Source organism: Symphodus melops (genome assembly GCF_947650265.1).
Source record: "Symphodus melops genome assembly, chromosome: 22".
Taxonomy (NCBI): Eukaryota; Metazoa; Chordata; class Actinopteri; order Labriformes; family Labridae; genus Symphodus; species Symphodus melops.
This window is the reverse complement of record NC_136712.1, coordinates 19,038,892-19,062,972: the sequence shown is the minus strand read 5'-3', so window position 1 is coordinate 19,062,972 and position 24,081 is coordinate 19,038,892. Positions and strand designations below refer to the sequence as shown.

The window sequence follows — 24,081 nt, the reverse complement described above, 5'->3', positions numbered from 1 at the left end:
TATAGAATACATCCATTCATTACATGGGTTCAAAAGGGATTTTTTTTCTTCTTGTCTCGTTTAGACATAGTCAAATATTAAATTCTAATTAAATGTTATTCACATTTATATACGGTCATAAATAGGGCGAGTTGAAAGTTTTGGATGTTTTGCTTCCTTTATTGACATTTTAATTTGGCAGATTTCCGGCAGTGGAACAGGTCTCTGAACGCACCTTCATGTTAGCGAGGCCGGTTTTTTCAGAATAATGAAATTATTAAGTATAATACTAATAAAGATGAGCGGCTTAAAGACAACAACTTCACACAATAGGAAGGTTTTCTACATGCACAACGTGACTACATTTGACATTAGAGATGGAGGTTTTTTTTTTAATTATCAAAAGGACACGTAAAACCTTCTACAGTAACAAGTCCACCAAACTTTACATGAGCAAGTATTAGTTTCTAATTTTTGCTTTGGTTTCTGCAGTGGACCGGGCACATTTTTAAAGTTTCTGTCCACGTTCCTTCAGTATCCTCTTCGTTAGCCAGGCCCGGGTTAGGATCTGTGTTCATGTTTCATCTTCTGCAGAAAAAAACTTGATGAACATCCAGTTATTTAGAGAGATTTTTAATCTAAAGAGACAGTCACAGAGCATTAACAAACAACTTTACATTCAAGTGATAAATGACAGATTCACAGGTCGAAGGTCAGACCTTTTGAACGCTGATAACACTGATGTTATAACACCAGACTCACAGACAGCAGATGAGAGAGTTCACCAACCTGACACCATCATGGGCGTCTGTCGCTGGCATAAAGCTTATAAAAAGTGCTTCGATTGTCGTCTACGTTTCAAGGACACTTTGGTTTCTCACAACGAGAATTTTTTTTGTATCTATGGCGAGCAGTCTACTGATTCTGATACCTTACAATCTTCTTAGGCCCTTTTTTCTGAGTGGCCGCTACGAGAGTTCAAGTTGAAAATCTTTCAAATTTTCAGGAAGGGGCTGATGACGTCACCGGCGCTCTTTTCCAAATGTATGATATTCCCCTAATGCGTCCGAGTCCAGCTATTACACCACTAAAACAATATTAAAGATCGTCTATTCATGGACAGAGCTTTACTTACTAAACATTGATTACTGAAAGAAGATATTAATGTTCCTGTCGCTTTTGGAAACGACGTTCGTTTTACTACAGCTAATGAGCAAGCTAGCCAGAAATGCTAACAACAGAACCGTCTGAACAGCATTCACAATGCAATGATAGGACAATAATTGGCGAAGGTGTTCGAGTTGTTGATTCCGCTATTCATCATGACATCAGAGAAAAGGTCGACGGGAATCGTAAATCCAGAAAAACACGAAGGCAAGCTAGCATGGGATGCTAACCTGCAGTTAGCTTGTACAGGCACTGCGGCTTGTAACCGGCAGAATGTACAGTCATGAAAGAGTGATGAAAAATCTGTTTTTCAAGAAATTACAAACATACAAAATACTAAGAACACTAACCAAACAAGTTTTTGTTTTTGTGCCAGATACTCGCTTGGATGTGACGATTACGTAAGAAAAAAACATGATAAACATCGATATTTTTACACTCATGGGAACCTTCGATATGTTACACATCGGGGGCGCTAATCGCCCAACATGGCTTCCAAAAACCGTCATGTGACACAATGAAAACAAACAAAACCAGAAGGACAAAAAGAAAAGAGACACGATGAAATCGACTGTGAAGGAACGAAGAATGACTGAGGACACGTTTTAAACAAACAGGTAGGTAAGGTTGTAGTAAGACGAGACACATCGATGTGCGGTACATTAAAAACAGGTCATAAAACAAATCCATGATCCTGAGAGAAACGTGACGCTGCTCTCCAGAGCGCTCGGTAAAATCTTTGACACCAGGTGGCGTCTGGAGTGCACAGAGTCCGAGAGAAACAACGATTCAAAGGTTCCCCTCCGATCCACCCATCGTGCTTCCAGGAGGAGGAGAACCTTTGACTCCGCTGTCGTTAAAGTGCTGGTCCTGGATCGCTTCCCCGCTACGCCGGGCTCTGAGGCTCATCCTGCATGCCCACGAAGAAGCAGACCTGAGTGGGAGAGGAAGGGGCGATGTGAGGAGGATGAGGAGGGGATGAAGAGGAGGTAGAAGTCGGGATCTCCCAGTAGCTCCCGTGCAGGTCGAGTGAGGAGAGAGCAGGAGGGTGGTCTCTCTGCGTGGGCGGCTTGTCGCGCTCCGTCGGCGCAGGCGGCTCGCTCAAGCACTTCCTCAAGCACGGTTCACTGTGAAGCCAACGGCACAGTTATTCAAAGTGTTGTTTCGCTCATCGAAAACAAACAAGCACTTAAATCCTCATGTAGCTCAACTTTGAGGTGTCAAATCACGATTCTTCTCAACGATTCCACGTTTCAAGCACGAGACAGTCGCTGCTTTTTAACAGCATCGTGTTTAATGGTGTAAAGACGTGCGTGTGTTGTATTACGAGCTGATAACGCGTGCTCACGCCTCGGGTCGACCTGGAGCAGTGTGCACGAGCTTTCTTGCATTGTTCGGTTATGAAAAACATAATTGATCATTGTCGGTGACGGGAACTTGTATTATTGCTGTCGTGGTTCTGTGTTGTATCGCAGCCGACCAGCTTGCCTCCAGGTCATCGTGGCGTGGTCTCTGAAGAGGTTACTGGCACTTTTGTGTTGGAGAGGAAAGAAAAAGAAGAGTCTGTCTTCTCCCACTCGTGTGCCTGTAACCGCTTCAGAGTCCACTGCGCTGCTTCCCCGAGGTCGGCCGGCTCGCTGTCGGCTTTTTTTCTGCACTTCAGTATCAGCGAGTATTACCTGACAAACGGAGCATTTTTACGAGGAGCGAAAAACAATTAAAGGGGAACAAAACAGGATGAATCAAACAAACACAGTCCACAGATAAAACTGTGACTCGACGCCGTACGGAGAAATCACCTGAGAGAGGTTGGCGGCGTTCCCTTCCACGCCTGGCGGTACACGTTTCCCGCCACACCAAACAGCCAGCTCACGTCTGCGGGCACCTCGGGGATCCACTCCACGAATCTGTCAGAGAGCAGAAGTTAAAGGATCACATGACCTCCTGTGAGCCACATCCAAAAGACTTCTGACGGGACGCCTCGGGGGGCAAACAACAGGAAGAATGAGACTTTGGATTCTGAATCTTTGATCTGTTTGATCTTTGACTGAATAAGCAGGGAAACATTTTAAAGCACATTAACCGCCCTGTAAGTAAACAGGAGACATTGAAGTCGGCTTGAATGGAGCGTGTGTTTTCAGGTAGTGGCGTGTCAGGTTACCCCACCTGGACGTCTTCCAGGTGTTTGACTCGTACTGGGACCATAACTTAAAGAAATGAACATCATGTTGTTTTGAAGATTTAAAATCGAGAACATCAACTCGTTTCCTGTGGAGTAAATCACGGGAGAAAGGAGAGTCGCCCCCTGCTGGCTGTTAGAGAGAAGGCGACCTCACAGCCTGGAGCCTCGACTCACCTCTGAGCCACCGAGTACGCCGACTGCACAGGTAGAGTGTACGGCATGAGCATGTAGGACGCCACTCTCATCGGCAGCAACTCGGACACTTTGGTGTACAGGCCGGATTTATCCTGACAGGCCTCGCAGAACACTGACACACACACACACACACACACACACGTCACATCGTCAACAACAGTGTTCCTCGTTTTGAGTCTCTTAAAGACGAGCTGCAGGTGACAGCGTACCTTTCTTGATGGGCGTGGGCAGAGCGATCTGCTCGTCCAACCACCAGTGCTGTTTCCTCAGTAGGCGGAGCCTCCGCAGCACCCAGTCTTTGGTGCTCTCTGACTCCTTGCAGCAGCAGGAAGGCGGGCTCTCCTGCAGGGCGGGGCCCGAGGTCGGGTGCTGCAGCATCATCAGGTCTGAGGACACAAAGACGTGTTCCTGGATTATTACTGGAGGTTTACAGTGAGAGGATGAGCGTGTGTTGGCATGCAGTCGGAGGGGAACTCACTGTTCTCCTCCAGGAAGCGCAGAGCGTCTTTGTAACCGCTCTGACACATCTCAGCCAGGACCTGGAGAAACAAACAGCATGACCGTTAAAACCTCCTCAGTGAAGAAAATATGAAAGTTGAGTCGGACAGAAGGAGACATTTATTCATTTCTTCTTCGTTGGTGTACTGACTGTCTGATAAATAGAGGCACAGCTTGATGGAGCATGGAGGTGCATGGAGGGTGAAAGAGGTCAAACACACTTTTAGTATGAAGATCAACTTTAGTGATTCATCAGACTGACGTGTAGTTCAGTCATTCAGAGCTCAGCCGTCGTGTTGCTGCAGGGCCACTAGATGTCGCTGCTTTGACGTTCAAGCCCTGAAGCTTCAGGGTTTAGGACGCTACACGTCAGTCCTATATCTGACCCGGAGAAAGATCACGCTCACACTTTGCATCTACATGTGCAATAAAGACCCTTCAATGAACGACTGGCCCCGGGTTCGATCCCTCCGTCGACTGGTTTGTGCTGCCTCGAAGTCGAAACAGGAAACAATTTTGTTTCTTTTTTACAAGTTTAGAAGAGGCGTTTTCAAATCATCACACACACACACACACACACACACACACACACACACACACACACACACACACACACACACACACACACACACACACACACACACACACACACACACACACACACACACACACACACACACACACACTGTGTTGGGTTCTTGTGACTGCCTCAGGCCTGTTCGCTCAGACGTGTTCCTCCCTCCACGTGTCAGAACCAACCTGCCCTCCTCTCCAACACACACTTGTGTGCTCCTGGTTAGATAACCGTGGAATCCACACGGATGACAAAACACACAAGTAACACGTGAGGGGCGGGGTCATGAGGAGGGGGAGGAGCCTGAATGTGTCACAACAAACAGGGCTCACCTCGGCTCAGAGGTTACCTAACAATCCTCAGGGATCAAAACGGGCAGCAGCTGGGGAAGAAGACGTCCTACAGCCGGAGGGAAAAAAACCAGGAAGACATTTCCTTCACCGTCATGTGACCCGTCCCCCGTCCCGTGCTCCTTATCCTAAAACCTCAACTTCCACCTCAGAGAACTTTGGTTCCCACCACGGAGGGCGAGACCGCCAGCTCCTGCGGCTCTGATTATCCTCTCGATGATTACAGCGTTTCACATCTGAAGCCAAGAAGTGAGCGAGGAGTCTCGACTCAGATCTGCCAGGAGTCATGGGAGGTTTTACGAGGTTTATATTTACAGTCTGGATCCATGACTCCTATCTCCTGTTTCCAGAGCCTCCCAGCCGTGCCACTACTCTCTGTCTGTTATCAGATGGTGCGAGCACGCGTCGAGCTGGATGAAGTAGAACAAAGCAGACAGGAAGTCCAACACGCAAAAGCACACAGCGTCCGCTCAATTTCAAAATAAAACAATATATATCTCCACCCTCATGCTCGTAGTTCTCTTCTCTAACAGCTTATATTTGACCTGTTCAAGGACACGTGATGTGACCCCGCCCCCCCCCCCGCCCGGTGGGGTCACCTACCTTGGGCTCGGGCGGGAACAGCGCCCTGCTGAGGCGGTACATGTTGCCCAGGTTCATCTGGATGCTGGTGTTGGTGAAGCGCAGCTCGTGGAAGCTGGTGGAGTTGTCCCGTGGGCAGATGTCACACTCGCCGGAGAACGGCGAGATGGTGATGGTGTTCTTCAGCTCCGACTGCGGCAGGTTGTCGCTGATCCCGCCGTCCACGTAGCGCTGGACACGCACAAACGCACAGATTAAACACGCACACGCTACTTCATACAAAAACAGAACTTCTTCTCTTCACTCTTCACCTCCTCGGCCCCGTGTCGGCCTCCTGCATGTTCTCGGAGCGCCAGCGTAAAGCGGGTCGCCCAGACTATTTTCTCCGAGCGTGAAAGTTGAAAATATTTACGGAAAGTCGTCGTCGGTGTCACTGCTGCTCTTTCTTCAAGAGTAAAATTTTCCTGTGTATTTTTGCCGCTCACGGATGGCGTCTCGTCCTCCTCGCTCCGTGTCTCAACGACCTTGAATACGGAGCAGCATCGCTCAGAGAGACAGGACGGACGCAGCACTTAGAGTTTACTCTGAGCACATTTAAACGTCAGACAGCTCTGAGGTCAGGCTGGTTCAGCTGCTCATGTAAACATCCTGAGTGACACACAGTCAGACTCTTCACCTTAAAGACATCCTGACCTTCACATCGGCAACACGTCGTCAGCGTGAAACGGCTTTTAATGAGCCGATTCAGAGAAGAGGAGACGATTCAGCTGCATGTGATGAAGGTCGATCCTGCTCTGTGCACGTCGCAGCTAAAACAAAAAGGCTCAGAGATTCAGAGAGTTACTCTGAAACAGGAAGTCTGGACCAAACAAAACCCCGTCTCTTAGATTCACATTTTTATTGATTTTTTATCGGCTTTGCTTTCTGTTCAGGTTTGATCTGTGTGAAATGAAAAGACGGCTTTTCTTGTTTGAAGGGTTTACGACGCTGCAGAGAAGGAATTAAAGTGTCGGCTGTAAAATCCCGGCGATGCTGCCAGCTGTGACGCGCGCTCCCTCGACCTCAGCGGATGTGGGTCAGCGAGGGAGCGGAGGTCAGGATGGGTCGGTGAGAATCACAGAGAGAATAAATACTCTCAAACACAACATGAAACCGACTGTGATATTTGATTTATAACTTCAGCGTCGGGACATCAACCAAAACTCTGAGCCAAATCTGCTGTCAATCAAAAGAGTTATCCAACAGGTTAAAAAAAAAGAGCCCAGACCTCCTCTGCAGGAAACTCCGAACAAGAACCAGGCGGACGAATTAGTTTAAAAAAAATAATTACGTCACTCAAGCTGCTCGTGCATTAAGTGAGTGAATCCACAGATAACATGGAAGACGCAGGAGACGGACATGTGGAGACATCTTGGAGACGTTCTCTCTGTGCCAGTTTTTACACCCACACAAAGATAACCCGCTCCAGTCATGGAGAGAGAGAGAGAGAGAGAGAGAGAGAGACGCAGGGCGAGCGAGGAGGCTGCGGGTCACGCTTTCTAACAGCTGCTGCTGAAGCTCATTAATATTCATCAAACCCACCTTTAAACCACGACCACAAACTTATTCAACACCCAGCATGAGGTGATGTCATCGATAACTTTTGATCCGCCTTCATTCCAGCAGCACGCGCCCTTCGCCCTCTTTATAAGTTCATCTTCATCCGCGCTGACCTGCGGCGCTCTGATACGCGCTGCACGCAAACACAGCAATCAAAGCTCTGAGTGAGATCAGTGCCAAAGTCCGATCAGCTGATAAGTCCAGACGAAGCTAAAATCCAAACATGGAAATGACTCGGGTAGTGTTGACCTTTGACCTGGACTGTGTACGCCTGTCTTAGATGACTCTTTTAAATTAAAGATTTGTTTTTTAGACGACTTCGATCTCGTGAGGAAGTTTCTTTGTGCTCATCGCTTCAGTTTTAAACGTCCTTCTCCTTTTTTTTTTTTTTAACTTCACTTCCCTCACACGCTTCAAAAAGCTTTCACATGATATGAAGAAGTCCAAAGTGTGACGTTCACTTTGTGCATTTTAAGAGAACGTGTGACCTACCACTCCTCTGAAGGACGGAGGAATCAGGCCGCAGTACACCGGGATGAAGCAGCTGCAGATCAGCGCCTGCACACAAAAACCCAAGGTTAGAAGAGGCTGTGTGTGTGTGTGTGTGTGTGTGTGTGTGTGTGTGTGTGTGTGTGTGTTAAAACAAGGAAGTGGACCGCTATGTGACGTAACGCTAAACGGGTCAGTTCGTCCTCTGAGCTGCACGGGCGACCTGGAAGTAGGAAGAAGGTCTTTGATGGCATCCGCTAACTAAACAAGTCCACAGTGAGCAGGATGGCCTCTGTGAGTGGTTGCCATGGTTACGTGGTTACTACTACATTGAGGAGATGCATCAGTCTAAAACCGTGTGTCAGTAAGCTCCCCCTCACCTGGATGAGTTCGTCTTTGGAGCTGAACTCCGACACCAGGACGTTCTCCCCGTCAGACACCCGGGTCAGAGAGACACACAGGCGCCCTGAAGCCAGGACGTGAGCGTCCGACGGCAGGTCCCGATCCAGACCGGTCTTGATCACCTTGACCAGGTTGAACGTCGGGTGAAGAGGACCCAGGTTTCTCTTCCTGGCTTCTTTTGCAACCTCGATGACATCTTCACAGCATTTGACTGAGAACAGAGCGAGAGGAGGAGATTTAAAGACAAACAGACTCTGGAACCAAAACAAACATCTTTGGCCTAAATGTTCATAGAAGCAGGAAAGTTGCTTCTCAAAAGAACACCTGTAGTTACTAAGTTGGCAGATTTAAAAACCTGCCGGAGGAACACAGATGAGCGATGTGACTGAGGAGTGGAGAATGATTTTTCTCTCTTATCGTCCTTCTGATGACGAGTTGAGAAAATCTTCGATTAATGAAACGTACGATCAGGATCCTGAAATGTTTTGGAGCTCGGATGGCGACGACAGGATGTTTAAATCCAACGAATAAGTCGGCCATGTTTGTCTCTAAAGCCCTGAAGAAATGTCCGGATGTTTGTTTTTCTTCTTGTATCATTGTTATGTTGACTTTTGTTCTTTGTTCTAAGTGAATGAATGATGGGGTTAGTTCTAGTCAGTGTCCAATCATCTGCAGGGATCTTCAGCTGCAGGCAGCGCTGAGAGGATCCTAAACTAAGATCATTATTAATCACCTTAAAGTGTCGTTTTTTTAGCTGTAGCAGATGTTCTGCCAATGTTTTTTTTATGTATTTGGGAATTACGTTTGAGATTCTATTACTTTGAAAAGAGTTTTTGTTTCATGCTTTTATTTTGTAGTATATTCTTTCTTTAGCCAAGTCTGCTTTACCTCCTGTGTGGGTTCAAAACAACTGCTTTTATTTAGAAAGAAAATAAGAAACTTGTAGTCAATAAGTTTAACATCAACGGAGAAGAGAACTATCTGCAGATAGAAACTTCATAATCAATAAAAAAAGATGATTAAAAATAATGAATGCCTTAATCTTAAAAGTCATTCACATCGTGATAAAAACCTCCTGACAGGCCTAATATCTATAATTCAAAACCAGATAATATTACCTAATGGTATAGTTTATTTCAGTGTCATCGAAAAGTATCTGAGTGCCAAAACTAATGAAAACCATCGTGTTTATTAAAATGTCTTTTTGGTGAAAAAAATTGTGAAAATAAATGTAAAGTTACCAAAAACCTGTTAAAAATATACAGAAAGAAATTAACTTCAATGTTTAATTAATAAACATTTAAAAACATAGTCATAATATATTAATATGAATAATAAACTATCAGAGGATTATGTATGTCCTTATATAATAAAGTAGACATTACTAATCGATAATCGAGCTCTAGGCCGTGCAGCCGGAGTGTCTTACTTATTGAAGCCTGGCTCGCGAGCACTGAGGCGGTCAGAGCTCCGGCGGAGGCTCCGTACAGCTTGGTGGCCTCTCTGATGAGGTAGGGCGCTTTCTCCAGCAGACAGCTGGCCACTCCGATGTGATAAATCCCCAGAAACCCGCAGCCGGCGAAGGACAGGTTCCAGCCTCCGTTTAGGTCGAACATGTTGGGGGCATGCCCCGGCTGGGGCTCTCTGAAGGCGGATAGAACAGCGTGTACTCTCCGCTGTGTGCTGTGGAGCTCCACAGGTCGTTGTTGTTGTTGTTGTTGACTCTGTGAAGAGAAGTGAAGTGAGTCTCGACAGGTCAACAGCTGGCTCTATAAAGGGAAGGACGGGGAGGAGGCGCGTGATGCATTCAAGGGCTGTCAGAAATATGAGCATCAGCTGGTAAATTGAGAAATGTATGCAAGCAGGGACACACACACACACACACACACACACACACACACACACACACATATAAGCAACTAAAATACACAGAAATATATGACATTAATGTTCTTGTAATCCACACTGGTCCATAATGATAAAGTGAAATCTGCAATGATTTGAAATACAGGTCATCAACACATACAGTCTGTTTTGTCAACACAATGACTGTTGTGCTTTGCCTCTGTAAATCACTAATGATTAACTTCATAATAATTTTTAAAGAAATTATTATTATTATTTTTAAAAAGTGAACACATTTTCTGACATTTCAAACAGCGGTCCTGTCAAACAAATGACAGGCTCCTTTTTTCGGGTCATAGGCTAAATAAAAACATCAAAAAGAAAAAGACAAACAAAATTATATAATCAACAGCAGCATGAAGTCTTTGTCTTTCACTCGTCTCCCTCAATGATCATTGGAGCTTCAGTAGACACTTTTTTTTTATTATCCTCAAATGTTTAAGTGAGAGAAGAAAGTAGGTTAAGATAAAACACGTGAACACTGTATTAACACATAAAACAGCCTTCGACACAGTTTCAATTAAATTAAATCCAAACATTATTTTTAGATAAACTTTGGATGATTTCACTCAACGGTTTTTCCTTTAATAATTACAGGGGTCCGTGAATGCAGCATAAGCCACTGAGGGCATGATTGGGTAAAAACATGTTTATCGCTTTCCTTATTTTCCTCAGGAGCCAATCAAAAGGAAGTGGGTTAGACGCCACGCAGTGACGTCATGCCCCTTTTATAAATAAAAAAATGAAGATATCATAAACTTATTATTATGATGCTGCTCATCGATGATAAAGAGGACAAAATCAGACCCAATCCAGTTTACACTGTCTCATAATGTTATCATGTAATTATCTGTATTTAATGTGTTTTTTTAAATTATTTTATTGTGGTGTACTCGCTGCTTTCTGGCTCCATGTCCTATTGTTTACGGTGAGAAGGCAGACTCAGAGGGCAGAACAAACACCTAGCTGTGGGAGTGTCACCCACCTGGGGGAGGGGCTACTGCCCTTTGTGATGTCATGAAGGGAACATCTCCAAACGGCCTGTTTGAGCAGGCAGAAGACGGAGAGGACGGACTTTTCTCATCACTGGAGGGTCTGGAGACAGACTGGAGACACATGTTAGAGGAAGATGGGGAAGAGTATTTTAAATATGTGACCATTAAGTCAAAATGCACATGAAATGTAAGAAGTCGCACACAAGCTGCTTTTAGGAAAACAAAAATATTAAATATTAGCCGATGCAGCATTTGGTCATTGTTATTGCACTGTAAAGGGTGGGGTTACAAGTTTAGTTTGTTATTTTTGTTTGCCTCGACTTGATTTTTGCTCTGTAGGAAGCATCCTCACTGCTCGTGCACGCCAGAGAGAGTGGTCCTGATGCTGGCCCTCGTGACCGCGCATTACATCACTTTTCTGTGACGTGATTGGCTGAGGCTCAAGTCAGTATCCACTGCGATTCCCAAGCAGCATCCTGAAGCGAGCGGCAGCAAGTCCTCATCATCAGCACCACCACCATCCTCCTCCTCCTCTTCATCACCTCTGAGTTGAAGCACAAACAGGAATCACACTGTTCGCGTGGCTGTGCGCGTTTTCTTGTCCCTGCTCTGGCGGCTCGGTTCGAGGATGGCGGAGAGCGAGGCAGACACGCCGAGCACGCCGATTGAGTTTGAGAGCAAATACTTCGAGTTTGATGGAGTGCGGCTGCCGCCCTTCTGCAGAGGGAAGATGGAGGAGATCGCCAACTTCTCCCTTAGAAGTAGCGACATTTGGATTGTCACCTACCCAAAGTCAGGTACAAAGCAGCATCTGCATCGTCACTGTCTTCACCTGACCTCGCGCGCTGCGGGGCTGCAGAGCATCCGCCGCTCTGATGCAGCGATGTCTGCAGGATGTCCCTGCGATTATCAAAGTTTATTATGATAAATAAACCACAGAGTGAGGAAATGAACACGCTCAGTCAGTCTGAGGGTTTCTTTTAGAAGACACGGATGTAGCAGTAATCGTTAAGTTAAAATGGAGGCTTGTTTTGTATGTTGTTGTTGTTGCTGCTGTTGTCCTGCTTATCTGATCGCTGTTTATGTGCAGCAGAGGCCTCCGCTCTCTCCGGATTTTAAACGCAGCATGTGTTTCATAATTAGATGCCAACTAATTGAGTCAAAAGTCGATCGATCGATGCATCGCTCTGTAGTGCATCGCCTTCATTATTTACAGTCGTGAGCAGTAGTAGCAGCAGCAGCTCTCAGACAGGCAGGTGAAGTTGGTGTTTACATCCTGCAGAGTCTCTGTGGCGCAGCGCTGCAGGCGCACGGTGTCCTGCTGGGCGCTGGGTGGGACCAGTCACGTGACCCCGCGTGGCTGGTGGGCAGCAGAAGCCGGAGACAGACAGACAGACAGACAGACAGACAGACAGATAGAGATGTAATGTTATTGGGCCTTTTTTAAAAAAACGCCATGTTTACACACCTGTCCTTTTAGAAGATGCAGGTGTTCTGCAGAGAACTGCCACAGGTGGCCCCTCAAAACCAGCCGCCATCATGTAATAAATAATCTGACACCTGTCATAACCTGGAAAAAGACCAAGTCAGAAGTTATCAAACAAAACAAATATTTTATTTACAAAATGAGCTAAATAAATGATCAATAACAAGAGTTGCTGTATTACTGACTGCCGTTGCCATGGTGATTCAGGAAGCCGTCTGTAACTTTTTGTTCTGAAACAATCGGGTAAAAAAAAAGTCCAGACGTCGGGGGGGGAATCGACCCGTGGTTCTGCTCTCATGGCGTCATTATGTGCATTTAACGTAGCGGCATCAGTGGCCTTGTGGTTAGTGTGAGCGACCCATGGACAAAGGTTAGACCTCTCGAGAGTGGACAGCCTTGGTTACAATCCCACCTTTACCTTTCTGAAGACACGACTGATTTCATGACATCACAAAGGGCAGTAGCCCCTCCCCCAGGTGGGTGACACTCCCACAGCTAGGTGTTTGTTCTGCCCTCTGAGTCTGCCTTCTCACCGTAAACAATAGGACATGGAGCCAGAAAGCAGCGAGTACACCCGAGCCCTTCCAGAGAGGGGGCGTGGTCAGACACAGCTCATTTACATATTTAAAGCTACAGACACAGAAACAGCCTGTTCTGAGCAGGGCTGAAATAGAGGGGTTTATAGACATGATCAAATACAGGATCAGAGTGGATTTACAACAACACACTTCACACACATGATGAAGAGGAGCGAGGACACTTATTGAGCCTGAAGAAGAGGAGGAGATGAGAGCTTTATAAGTGGAAGTTTAGATGAGAGAAAGCATCAAAATGTTTAGCCTGCATTAAGCCACCATGGTCTCTGTTTTGTCTCAGATTTCAAAACTGCTGCAGTTTGTGTTGTAAAAAATAAACATCACAGGCGCTTTCACAAATACATGCAGTAAGCAGAAACCAGGATATAGTATTCATCATGTAGACAGGGATATGAATAAGCAGGTTTCTCTGTGTGTATCCCGAAGGTGATTTAATATAAAGCTCATAAGCAGGATATGCATGTAAACACTCTGTGTCTCTAAAAGTGGAACTGAAAAGAACTCAGGAACCTTACACCCACAATCTGCACAAATAGTACAAAAACAGCATTTCTCAACAAACTGTTACGCAACTGAACTTTGCTGATTTACAACGTTTCTTCTAAAATTAGTGTCGCCCAACAACAGGACCTTTATCACATCCAGATGATGACATGTCCAAAGACTCAGAGAAGGCACGCAAAGTGACTTATCAGTTAATAAAAATGTTTGATAAAGATATTAGAGATATTTCGGGGAATCTATGAGCTGACATTTAAAGATTTGAATGAAGGCTCTGAATCTGTAGGAATTTGATAAAGTCACAACAAATAAAAGAAGACATGAGTCTGGACACAGGCAGCGAGACCGATCGGAAATGTTCCCTGACGTTTGTAGACCAAATTAAAAAAGACTGATCTGTTTCTTTGGAGCACACACAGTGAAAGATGGAAATTGTGTTATCTTCTCAGCTGAGGACTTCTTTGTAAACAGGCGAATAAGTAATGTGCTGGAAATCCTTGAAAACACATGAAAGGACAGAAAGCTGGAAGCTGCAGACAAGGCAGTTTGTTTGCATTTTTTAAAAATGTGTAAAACGTAAAAAAATGATCTGAAGAATTCTGCACACGGGGGAAACCTCCTCACTCTCGCCCTTTAGCTCTGTTTTGGTGTGGCTGTAGTTATTGGTGCAGAGGCAGAGAAAGCACATGGCAGCACACATGGAGTCACTGCTGCAGAGCTGTGATGCCATTGGCTCACACGTGACCGACTTGGCCAATGAGATTTAAATGATTCAAAGAACCCTACAGAGGGTTCATGTGATGGCAGCGGTTTTATGAGTGTTTAGACATCGGACAGATGCTCCATCATGTCTCTCTGCGACGCTGCACCTCTGCACTGGTGCATCACAGAGAGGGCATGAATCAGACACAAAGGGAGAGGGGGGGGGGGGGGGGGGGGGGGGGGGGTGAGAGAGAGAGAGAATCCTCTGCTGTGGCTGCAAGCTGTGCAAAAAGATATGATGCACATTTTATGAGGTTATATCCAGCTTGTGCAAACAGCTGCATTACTGGTCTGCGGCCCCTGACATGTAGCCCATTGGCAAGCGGCACCTCTGCCTTCACTTCACCAGACGCTCAATGTGGAATTGTCCAAATAGTTCATGATCAAACATCTGACTGTAAATAACGTGCGAGCATATTGAAATCAAACCCACCACAGTTCTCATGTCATCTTTTTATGGTTTAAATATTTTTGGTTATTTAATTTAATTTGGATGGCCCAGCTGATTTTTTATGATTTCAATGTGACTAACACAACTGGACCCTCTCATTGATGCCAAACACATCATGAGCCGCACCAGTGATGGAATAGTTCATCTACCAAGGATGCCGAAATGGATCTTTTACAGTTGGTTTCACAGACTGAATCTGGGCAGCCTGCGGCCTCACAGATGCAAGAAGAGTCGTCTTTGTTCACGTCAGCCAATACAGGAAGCTGATAGGATGTAAGAGAATTAAAAGCAGCAGTGATGAGAGCCTGAGCTGTTACCTGTCTCTGCTCAGTGAATCCTCCAGGTTTCACGTGGCGCGCTCTGAGCCTCCTGTGTTTGGAAAAGTGTGTGGGATTTCTGTAAACCAGCATGAGTCACTGTGGAGAACGTTGACATGGCAACAAAAAAAAAACCTTGTAATAGAAAAGATTTCACTTTTATGAAGGCCACAACATCTCATATTTTAATAAATGAATCAAGAGTCAATCATTTCAGACAAACAAAAAGTTATCGTGGGAATTCTTACGAGTGACAATTCAATCGTAAAATAAAGTATTAGTACTCTGAAATTCAGTATTTTTGTTTAAAGGTCACATGACCTCCTCTTCCTCTTCAGTGTAAATCAGTGTCAGAGCTCCTCTTCATCATGTGTGTGAAGTGTGTTGTTGTAAATCCACTCTGATCCTGTATTTGATCATGTCTATAAACCCCTCTATTTCAGCCCTGCTCAGAACAGGCTGTTTCTGTGTCTGTAGCTTTAAATATGTAAATGAGCTGTGTCTGGCCACGCCCCCTCTCTGGAAGGGCTCGGGTGTACTCGCTGCTTTCTGGCTCCATGTCCTATTGTTTACGGTGAGAAGGCAGACTCAGAGGGCAGAACAAACACCTAGCTGTGGGAGTGTCACCCACCTGGGGGAGGGGCTACTGCCCTTTGTGATGTCATGAAGGGAAAAGCACACATTTTCTGTAAAGTGGAGCAGGCAGCAGACGGAGAGGATGGACTTTTCTCATCATTGGGGGGTTTGTAGACAGACTACAGACACATGTTAGAGGAACATGGTGCGGTGACCTTTAGGTTTCATGTTAAAACCATCACAAACTTCTCATCAGTTTTTCTTTTCTCTCTCCTGGAAGGCACCAGTCTACTTCAGGAGGTCGTGTATCTCGTGAGTCAGGGAGCAGACCCCGACGAGATCGGCCTGATGAACATCGATGAACAGCTGCCCGTCTTAGAGTATCCTCAACCAGGCCTGGACATCATACAGGTAATGAAGCTTGACTTACAGTCAGCTGGCTTTTGTTTACTTCCTCATTCCAAGACCAGAAACCAGCCGAGCCGGGTGAACTGCAGAATAACCACCGACTGGCAGTCAGACGACACACCGCTGTCCAACACAGTCTGCAGTACATGCAGCAAACCCCCTTCCATCGTAGAAACGAAAGAGTGTGTGGGAGAAGACGCAGGAAGGATTCTTCCTTTGTCTTCCTTCGTTCCTGTTGTCCACACTTCCTCGCCGCAGGCCGTGCATGAATGAGGACGACGATGGTCATGAGGACGACACAGTCCGATAATGGAGGCAGGGCGTGGTCCATGGATCATCCACAACCCCTGAATCTGATGAAACAGAATCATTAGACTGACAGAAACAACGATGCAAAACAAACAGGAGAGTAAATCAGAGCGATCAGTGAAATGATTCTTCAGAGAGGAAACGTTCGACGCTCACCATCGACCTGTTTTAGTCACTTCCTGTTTCAGAGCGTGTTCCTCACGTTTCTTCTTCTCTCTGTGTTTTGCTGTTTTACACTTTCAGCACGATGTCGGCCTCTTTCTGATGACGCTGTTTGTTTACCAGCTGACTGTTTGTGGAGCGAGGTTGTTGACCCGCTGCACACTGCTCACTCGCTTTCATAAACCACGATGTCGTCGTTACGTTCAGGATCACGACGAAGAGGCGATCTCGTAAACATGAAACTAATCCGATTTAAAATGTTTTTCCTTTAAAAGGTCCAACAGTTGTATAATTATGACTTCTGTCGCTCCGCACAAAGAAAACCAATGGGATGATTTCATCGTGGTTAAATCATCATGGCACGGGTTCCACACTGGGACGTTTTTATGAGAGATGTTTGGAGAAGAGAGAATTGAGAAGGGTGTGTGTTGATGTGTGTATTTATGTTAATATTAACGATAATGCATTTTATTTAAAGGCACCTTTCAAAACACTCAAGGTCACCTTTCAAAACACTCAAGGTCACCTTTCAAAACACTCAAGGTCACCTTTCAAAACACTCAAGGTCACCTAACAAAGCAGAGATAAAAACTGCAAAGTAACATTACAAAGATAAATTACAGGATGGAAAATGATCAGACTCAATATGTCAGTTTAAAAAGATGTTGTGGAGGAAATGATGGGGAGAGCCGACTCCACACACTCAGAAAGTTTATACACCAGATGAATCCTGCAGCAGACATGATTCAACATCACACTTCCTGCTCAAACAGAACCGTCAGACTCTTCCAAACACTCTGCATGCAAACAGGTCTGATCATTATCAGGGTCACATGACCCACCTGGAATCATCTGTGACGTCCAGCAGCCTGCAGGTATCAGAAGAGCTGCTGCTGAATTAACCTCACACATTAATGAAGTCTATCCCTGTGTGATCGAGAGAGCAACACTTCACTACCAGAACTCAAACGAGCCTGGAAGGTCCACTGACATGCTCTTTGCTTCCACCATTCAACACATTACAACATTTCCATTTAACAAATCCAGACATGTTTCTAATCACAGAGTAATTACCTGATTAATTATCCTTACAGGTGTCACCCCTCACCTCTAAAGTGTGATGATCCAGGATTTCTGCCTCAAGGCCGACACGGGCATAAACAAAGTCATACAATAAATCATAGGGTCCCTTAAACACCCAGTGCATTCAAGGACGAGGTCATAGGTCACACACTGCAGAGGGGTTGATGCTCTGCTATCAGACATATTTAACATGAAGCTGTGAGAGTATAGAGCATGCAGAGAGCGAACATGGTGAAGACGAGGAGAACAGGAGAAATGTTAGACTGATGCGTGAGACTGATCGTGTTTAAAGGGAAACATGTTGATGTTCTGGCTGCCTCTGTATATTCATAACGCTCAATCACATCTTTGTTTTTGATTTTTATCCAATGTTGTAAATGCATATCATGGAAATCCCCTCATTTAACACTCTGACAGAGACACACAGTCTGCTCTTAGAGAGCCTTATGTTTCCATGAAAAGGAGCTGCCGATGATGTGTGTGTGTGTGTGTGTGTGTGTGTGTGTGTGTGTGTGTGTGAGACACCTGCAGATCATAGGTTAAATAACAGGCTTGTGTCTCCCCAGGAGCTGACCTCTCCTCGTCTGATCAAGAGCCATCTCCCCTACCGATTCCTCCCCACAGCCATGCACAACGGAGAGGCCAAGGTTAGTGACCCCACCCCCCCCAGGTCAGTGACCCCCCCAATCCCCCAGGTCAGTGACCCACCCCCCGCAACAAGCAAACACACAAACAGGTTCATCTTTTCCCCCTAATGAGCCGCAGCAGCCTGAAGGCCCTCGTCAGCCACCGTACTCTTCCCCCGCCTCCTTCACAGAATCCTTGCTCGTAGCTTCTTCTGTTATCGTGCTGACCTTTAACCCCCGGCTGAAGAGCTTTTTGGTTTCCTCGTCCAGGTGATCTACATGGCTCGTAACCCGAAGGACCTGGTCGTCTCTTACTACCAGTTCCACCGCTCTCTCAGGACCATGAGCTACCGCGGGACCTTTCAGGAGTTCTGCCGCCGCTTCATGAATGACAAGCGTGAGTGTGAGGGTTACTTCATCGTGTGCTGGTTTCTCTACGCTCCCAGTTGATGGACCTCTCTCTCTCTCTCTCTCTCTCTCTCTCTCTCTCTCTCTATGTGTGCCTCTCATAGTGGGATACGGCTCCTGGTTTGAACACGTTCAGGAATTTTGGGAACATCGTATGGACTCGAATGTTCTCTTCTTGAAATATGAAGACATGTACAAGGTAACATCATCAACCTGCTGCCTTCTCTCAATGATCTACATCAATATGTCCTGTAAACGTCATCGTCTCCGTCTTTAGCCGGCCGTTTGGAGATTTTCCCTTCATGACATCACAAAGGGCAGTAGCCCCTCCCCCAGGTGGGTGACACTCCCACAGCTAGGTGTTTGTTCTGCCCTCTGAGTCTGCCTTCTCACCGTAAACAATAGGACATGGAGCCAGAAAGCAGCGAGTACACCCGAGCCCTTCCAGAGAGGGGGCGTGGTCAGACACAGCTCATTTACATATTTAAAGCTACAGACACAGAAACAGCCTGTTCTGTAAATGGTATCTTGCAGTTTGGTGAAATTAATTTGAGTTTCCTGCAGCTAATAAAACTTTTTTTTTAGTATCACTACTTCTAAAATATTTCTGCTCGTGTCCAACATTAAACTTAAAGGCAGACATCAGCGCTCACCTGCAGCTCACCTGCCCAGTCTGTCGGTGAACTGGTGCACGACCGTTTCAGAAACCATAAGGTTTCTACTCCTGACCCCCTTGTGCTGCAGAAAGGAGGCGGGGTGGGTGGTGGGAGAGGCGAGGGTAACGTTGGCCACTCAGGCTCTTACGCCTTGTTCACACTGCATCTCCAAATCTGATTTTTAGCTCATCCAGATCGTATGTAGTTTTTTTTTTTGTTGCCAGTCTGAAACAAAACAAGCCCCATGAGATCTGATTTTTACAAATCTGATTCAAATCTGATTCAAACCACTTGAGGAGCTGATTTCAAATCTGATTCAAATCTGATTCCTTCAGATCCGACTCAATCTGAATCTTCTGCGTCGCTCTCAACGCCACACCATCGATAATAACAATAACGACGTTGATCTCGCGGGCCGGAAGTTAACTGTGATCAGTAAAAGAAAACAACAAGAATCAAAACAAAGTAAACAAGCCCGCGGACGCACCGCTCCGTAGGATTGTTTGCATCACAAATAATCTCACTTACTCTGTCACAGAAACCAGTGTGGATCAGACCTCGTCAATACGGACATCAGATCTGGTCACTTTAAATCTGAATGTGGACTGTCAGTTAGATTTGGGTTAGGGTCTGAACAAAGCCTTAGTCTGGGTGTTTATAAACCCTCCATCTCTTTCAATCTTTATCAAAATATCCCCGACCCGGCTTCTGCAGAAATCTCAGCAGTAACACTGCGACAAGAGGTCGACTAAAATCCATGTAAATATTCATATTTCATCTGAATATAAATCATTTATCAAAGATAACACCCCCCTCTCCCCCCCTTACATCGAGGTCCTCGCTCTCTCATTCTAACCGGCACTTTGTCCATTTGTCCTTCTGCACAACGTGGCACAAACCAACACGTTGATCATCTGCTTTATGTACTAAACTTGTTTCTGCTAACCTCTCCACTCAGAGAGAGAAAAAGAACACTCCACGCCAAATCAGTGTTTGCCCTTTTGCTTCGTCAAAGGTCCCTTTTGACATCATCGGCTCTTATCACTCTTACGAGGTGCAGACTCGCACAGCTTTCTAAGAAAAGGAAGAAGATTAGTTTCCTCTAAACATTTGCCTCAGGTCATAAAACACACACACACACACACACACACACACACACACACACACGCGTCCTTGTAGATGACTAGAAAAGAAACAAGCCACTCTTTATTGTATCCTGTTTGCTAAATACTCACAATACTTTCTTTTCTCAGAATAACTCTGACTGCTGTAAACTGAAACAGATATTTTTAGAAGAAATGTCCAAACAAAAATATGTCTGGATTTTAAAAACATCAGAGTTGAGTCGGAAAGGCTGCAGGGTCAACTTGTTCCAAAGTCTGTCTGTTGCAGTTGAAACAAACGTCGAGCATGGCAGGATTTAGAGACAGGACATGAGAGGAGAGACAGGAGACAGAGACATGTGAGAAAGGAGCAACAGATCGGATTTGGAGGGCGCTCGCACTAAAGGCCTTTGCACACTGAGTCAGCACACGTTTGCACATGTAAACAACAACACAGCCAGCAGGACTCCAGCTTCTCCCTCACTGGAGACAGTCAGGACTCACACACACATTCACACACACACAGAGAGAGAGAGAGAGAGTGGAGCTCTGCTGTACTCATGTCGTCCTTTAAGACCACATCCTGAATATGATCCACACCAGGATTCTCAGCTTCCATGACTGTAAGCATGTTATATTAATCATAGCTGCTGGCATAGACGATGTTGGCTCATTGAGAGAGTTTGTAGGTCACTTATCTCACAGTGAACCTGCTTCACAGACACACACACACCCAGTGCAAACACTGATAGCCTCCATGTTTAACCGTCCATATAGGTTGAGCTGTACATCATGTCCTTACACACGTCTGAGTTTCACCTTTACTCCACAAAGATTGTGTAAGCGCGGAGGACAGTTTGTTCTCTGCAGCCGTGGGAGGATGGAGAATCACCGCCTCGGTGTTATTTAAGGATGGAAGAGGAAGGAGGATGAATTATCTTTTTTAAGCTCCCTGTGTGTCCCCTTGTTCTCTGCAGGATCTGGGGAATCTGGTTGAGCAGTTAGCCCGCTTCCTGGGTGTTTCCTGTGACAAGTCTCAGCTGGAGGGAATGGTGGAGAGCTGCAACCAGCTCATCGAGCAATGCGGCAACTCGGAGGCGCTGTCCGTCTGCAGGGGTGAGTGGGAGAGAAGACACACTCACGTCTCTCTCAGGTGTGGGTGAGAGCCGACGCCGTGGGTCAAGTCTCCAAAGCATTGAATCCAATCTTTCACCCCATCATTGCACCTGACGTTTTCTCTTTTATCTCATCTCCTTACTTTGTGATTCCCCAGTATTTGAACCATGTTCCAGCTTCTTATGCCCATTTAATTAAGAATAATGACAGACTTAATAAGTCAGGCTGCATTCAAGAGAAAGAATTCAAATGGATTGAAAGTGCACGACAGCTTCTTCTTCGTGCTGCTCGCTGTAAATCTGCAGAGATCGCTTAAGGAGACCTCAAATCCATGAAACCACCGACTGAACATTTCACTTGTTATTCTTTTAGAGTAACGGCCTCCAACTACCATTACAACTTAAAACACACACACACACACACACACACACACACACACCGTGATGCTGAACTTCAACTGAAAAAACATTCCATGAAATAGCCCTCCATTTCTTTTATTTCTCTCTGTTTATTAATAAACCAAATGTAAACATATTTCATGAAACGCAAAAACATTTCATGATGTTCAGCTCAACAAGCTGGATGTTTTTATCCCTTTAACACACACACACACACACACACACACACACACACACACACACACACACACACACACAAGAAAGAACTTTCACAAAACTTTAAAAAAATCTTAAAAATTAAAAGTTAAAATCTTTTATGAAATACAACACGTTTTTATGTTTCATAAAGTTTTTGTATTCCTCTTTTTTCTATTTGAACCCTTAAAACATACCAAAGCACACACGCGAACGCACGCGCACGCACGCGCACAAAAAAGAGCTAATGCGTTCTTGGTTACAAAGAAATCTTTGTTGTTGTTCTTGAGCTGCATGAAATGATTTTTGTTTCATGAAATATTTTTTGCATGAACTTAAACATCATCGCATCACATTAAACGTTTGTCTGACTCCTTTGACCTTCTGGGCCACCGTACAGGTTACCCGACGCTGTCAGCACTTTAAACCCTCGAGCTCCGACACTGAGCTGAGCACGCTCCACACTACAACACCGCAGACACCTCGTGTTACAGTGTTCACAGTGAACCGTACTGTGTGTGTGGAGGATTGAATCTTCTACGTTGATCTGACTCAGCGGTCGGAATCATTTACGACGTAGCTTCCACACGCTGCACTCTCTGTTTACTCCATTCAACCTGCAAGTTCTGCAGCATTACTGTCCCAGGCGTCGTGATCATGAGACTGTTTTTGACCCTCAGTTTGACGTAATTGTGGCACCACCTGGTGGCTGCACGTTGCACCTGCATGCCCATTTTGAACCATTTTATTTGAACTCTTCTTTTACATTTCCTCGTGTGTTATCGTTTTTGTTTCCCGTCCTGTTTTTGATGTTTCTTATTTACTTTCTGTCATCGTTTCTGTTTCGTTTCAGTTTTTCCATCATTTCTTTTCCTTTTAGTGCATGGGAGTCTGCTGTCTGCTCTGCTTTAAGATAAACACACAGCTGACAGTCAGTCTGATCCGACTCAGATCAGCGTCTGTCGAGCGCTCGTCACGCAGCAGGTGAGTCGCCGCCAGCTCAGGCTGCCTCTCTCTGCAGCCCCAAATGTGTCAGAAGAAAAACCTCCATCAGAATGTGTGAGGACAGTTATCAGACTCAGGGAAGGTTTTTACATCAGCGTCAACATGTTCTGTTTACGTCCTCTGGACTTCTGAGGACACCACAGAGACAGCAGTTCCTCTTGTGAAAGTCCTCAAGCAGTAGTTACAGATGATGCATATGAACGTCTTGGCTTTAAAATAACGTCTCCTGATTGGATGGATTTCTGTTTAAAGGCGTCGTCCTTCCTTCTCCCCGTGTCCACAGGTCGGGTCGGTCTGTGGAAGGACGTCTTCACAGTCTCTATGAACGACAAGTTTGACACCGTGTACAGACAGAAGATGGGAAAGTCCGACCTGACCTTTGACTTCTTCCTGTGAGAAGCCCCGCCCCCTCCTGACTCCCCCGCCTTCCACGGATCTCCTTCAGTACATTCAACAAATCACACTCTCTGCCAAAAACCCCACAAACCCACATGGGTACATCGACACCGTACAGCCTGACCGCAGGATTTCAACACAAGACTTTACCCAGAATGCACTTCTGTCAAATCACAACTCATCAAAGAAACAACAACTCCTGCAGATCGATCAAAGTGAATCCAAGTTGATGATTTAAACGCATCAATCGATAGTGAAACCAAACGTCCCTCGACCCCCGACCTTCACAGCGTGTTTCCTCTGCTGACTGTAAACGTCTCTTATGAACCAGGGTTCGACCGCTCGAGCATTCAAATCCACTTTCACATGCGACGTGCAGATACATGTGACAGAAACAGACGCATCAATCAGCTGGAAGGATGATTGAAAACAGCTCGTTCGTTTCCTCGCAGGATTTAAAAAAAAAAAAATCTTTCCAGAGAAACGCTGCAAAGAGTGAAAAAGGTCGAAACGTCTCCGTCGGCTGGAAACACATTTAAACTCACTGTCACCCGTAACGCCCCGACACACCGAGCAGAAGGACTCGTGGTGAAGAGAGCCGACGTGAGGC

The 24,081-nt window shown here is 45.6% G+C and overlaps 2 protein-coding genes across 2 annotated transcripts; one reads left to right on the top strand and one right to left on the bottom strand.

Annotated features, from left to right (window-relative positions):
• Positions 1-598: 598 nt before the first annotated feature.
• Positions 599-9,800, bottom strand: pnpla3 (patatin-like phospholipase domain containing 3). Its single transcript, XM_079335397.1, has 10 exons — positions 9,447-9,800; positions 7,996-8,228; positions 7,619-7,684; positions 5,549-5,758; positions 4,002-4,062; positions 3,733-3,909; positions 3,503-3,635; positions 2,946-3,053; positions 1,661-2,273; positions 599-1,621 (listed from the first exon to the last, which is right to left on the bottom strand). The coding sequence occupies exons 1-9, from the start codon at positions 9,631-9,633 to the stop codon at positions 2,033-2,035; spliced, it is 1,416 nt and encodes a 471-aa protein (XP_079191523.1). The 5' UTR covers positions 9,634-9,800; the 3' UTR covers positions 599-1,621; positions 1,661-2,032.
• Positions 9,801-11,324: 1,524 nt separating this feature from the next.
• sult4a1 (sulfotransferase family 4A, member 1) lies at positions 11,325-24,081 on the top strand. The gene is made up of 7 exons (XM_079335417.1): positions 11,325-11,714; positions 15,887-16,017; positions 18,135-18,215; positions 18,465-18,591; positions 18,707-18,801; positions 21,339-21,477; positions 23,359-24,081. The coding sequence occupies exons 1-7, from the start codon at positions 11,546-11,548 to the stop codon at positions 23,469-23,471; spliced, it is 855 nt and encodes a 284-aa protein (XP_079191543.1). The 5' UTR covers positions 11,325-11,545; the 3' UTR covers positions 23,472-24,081.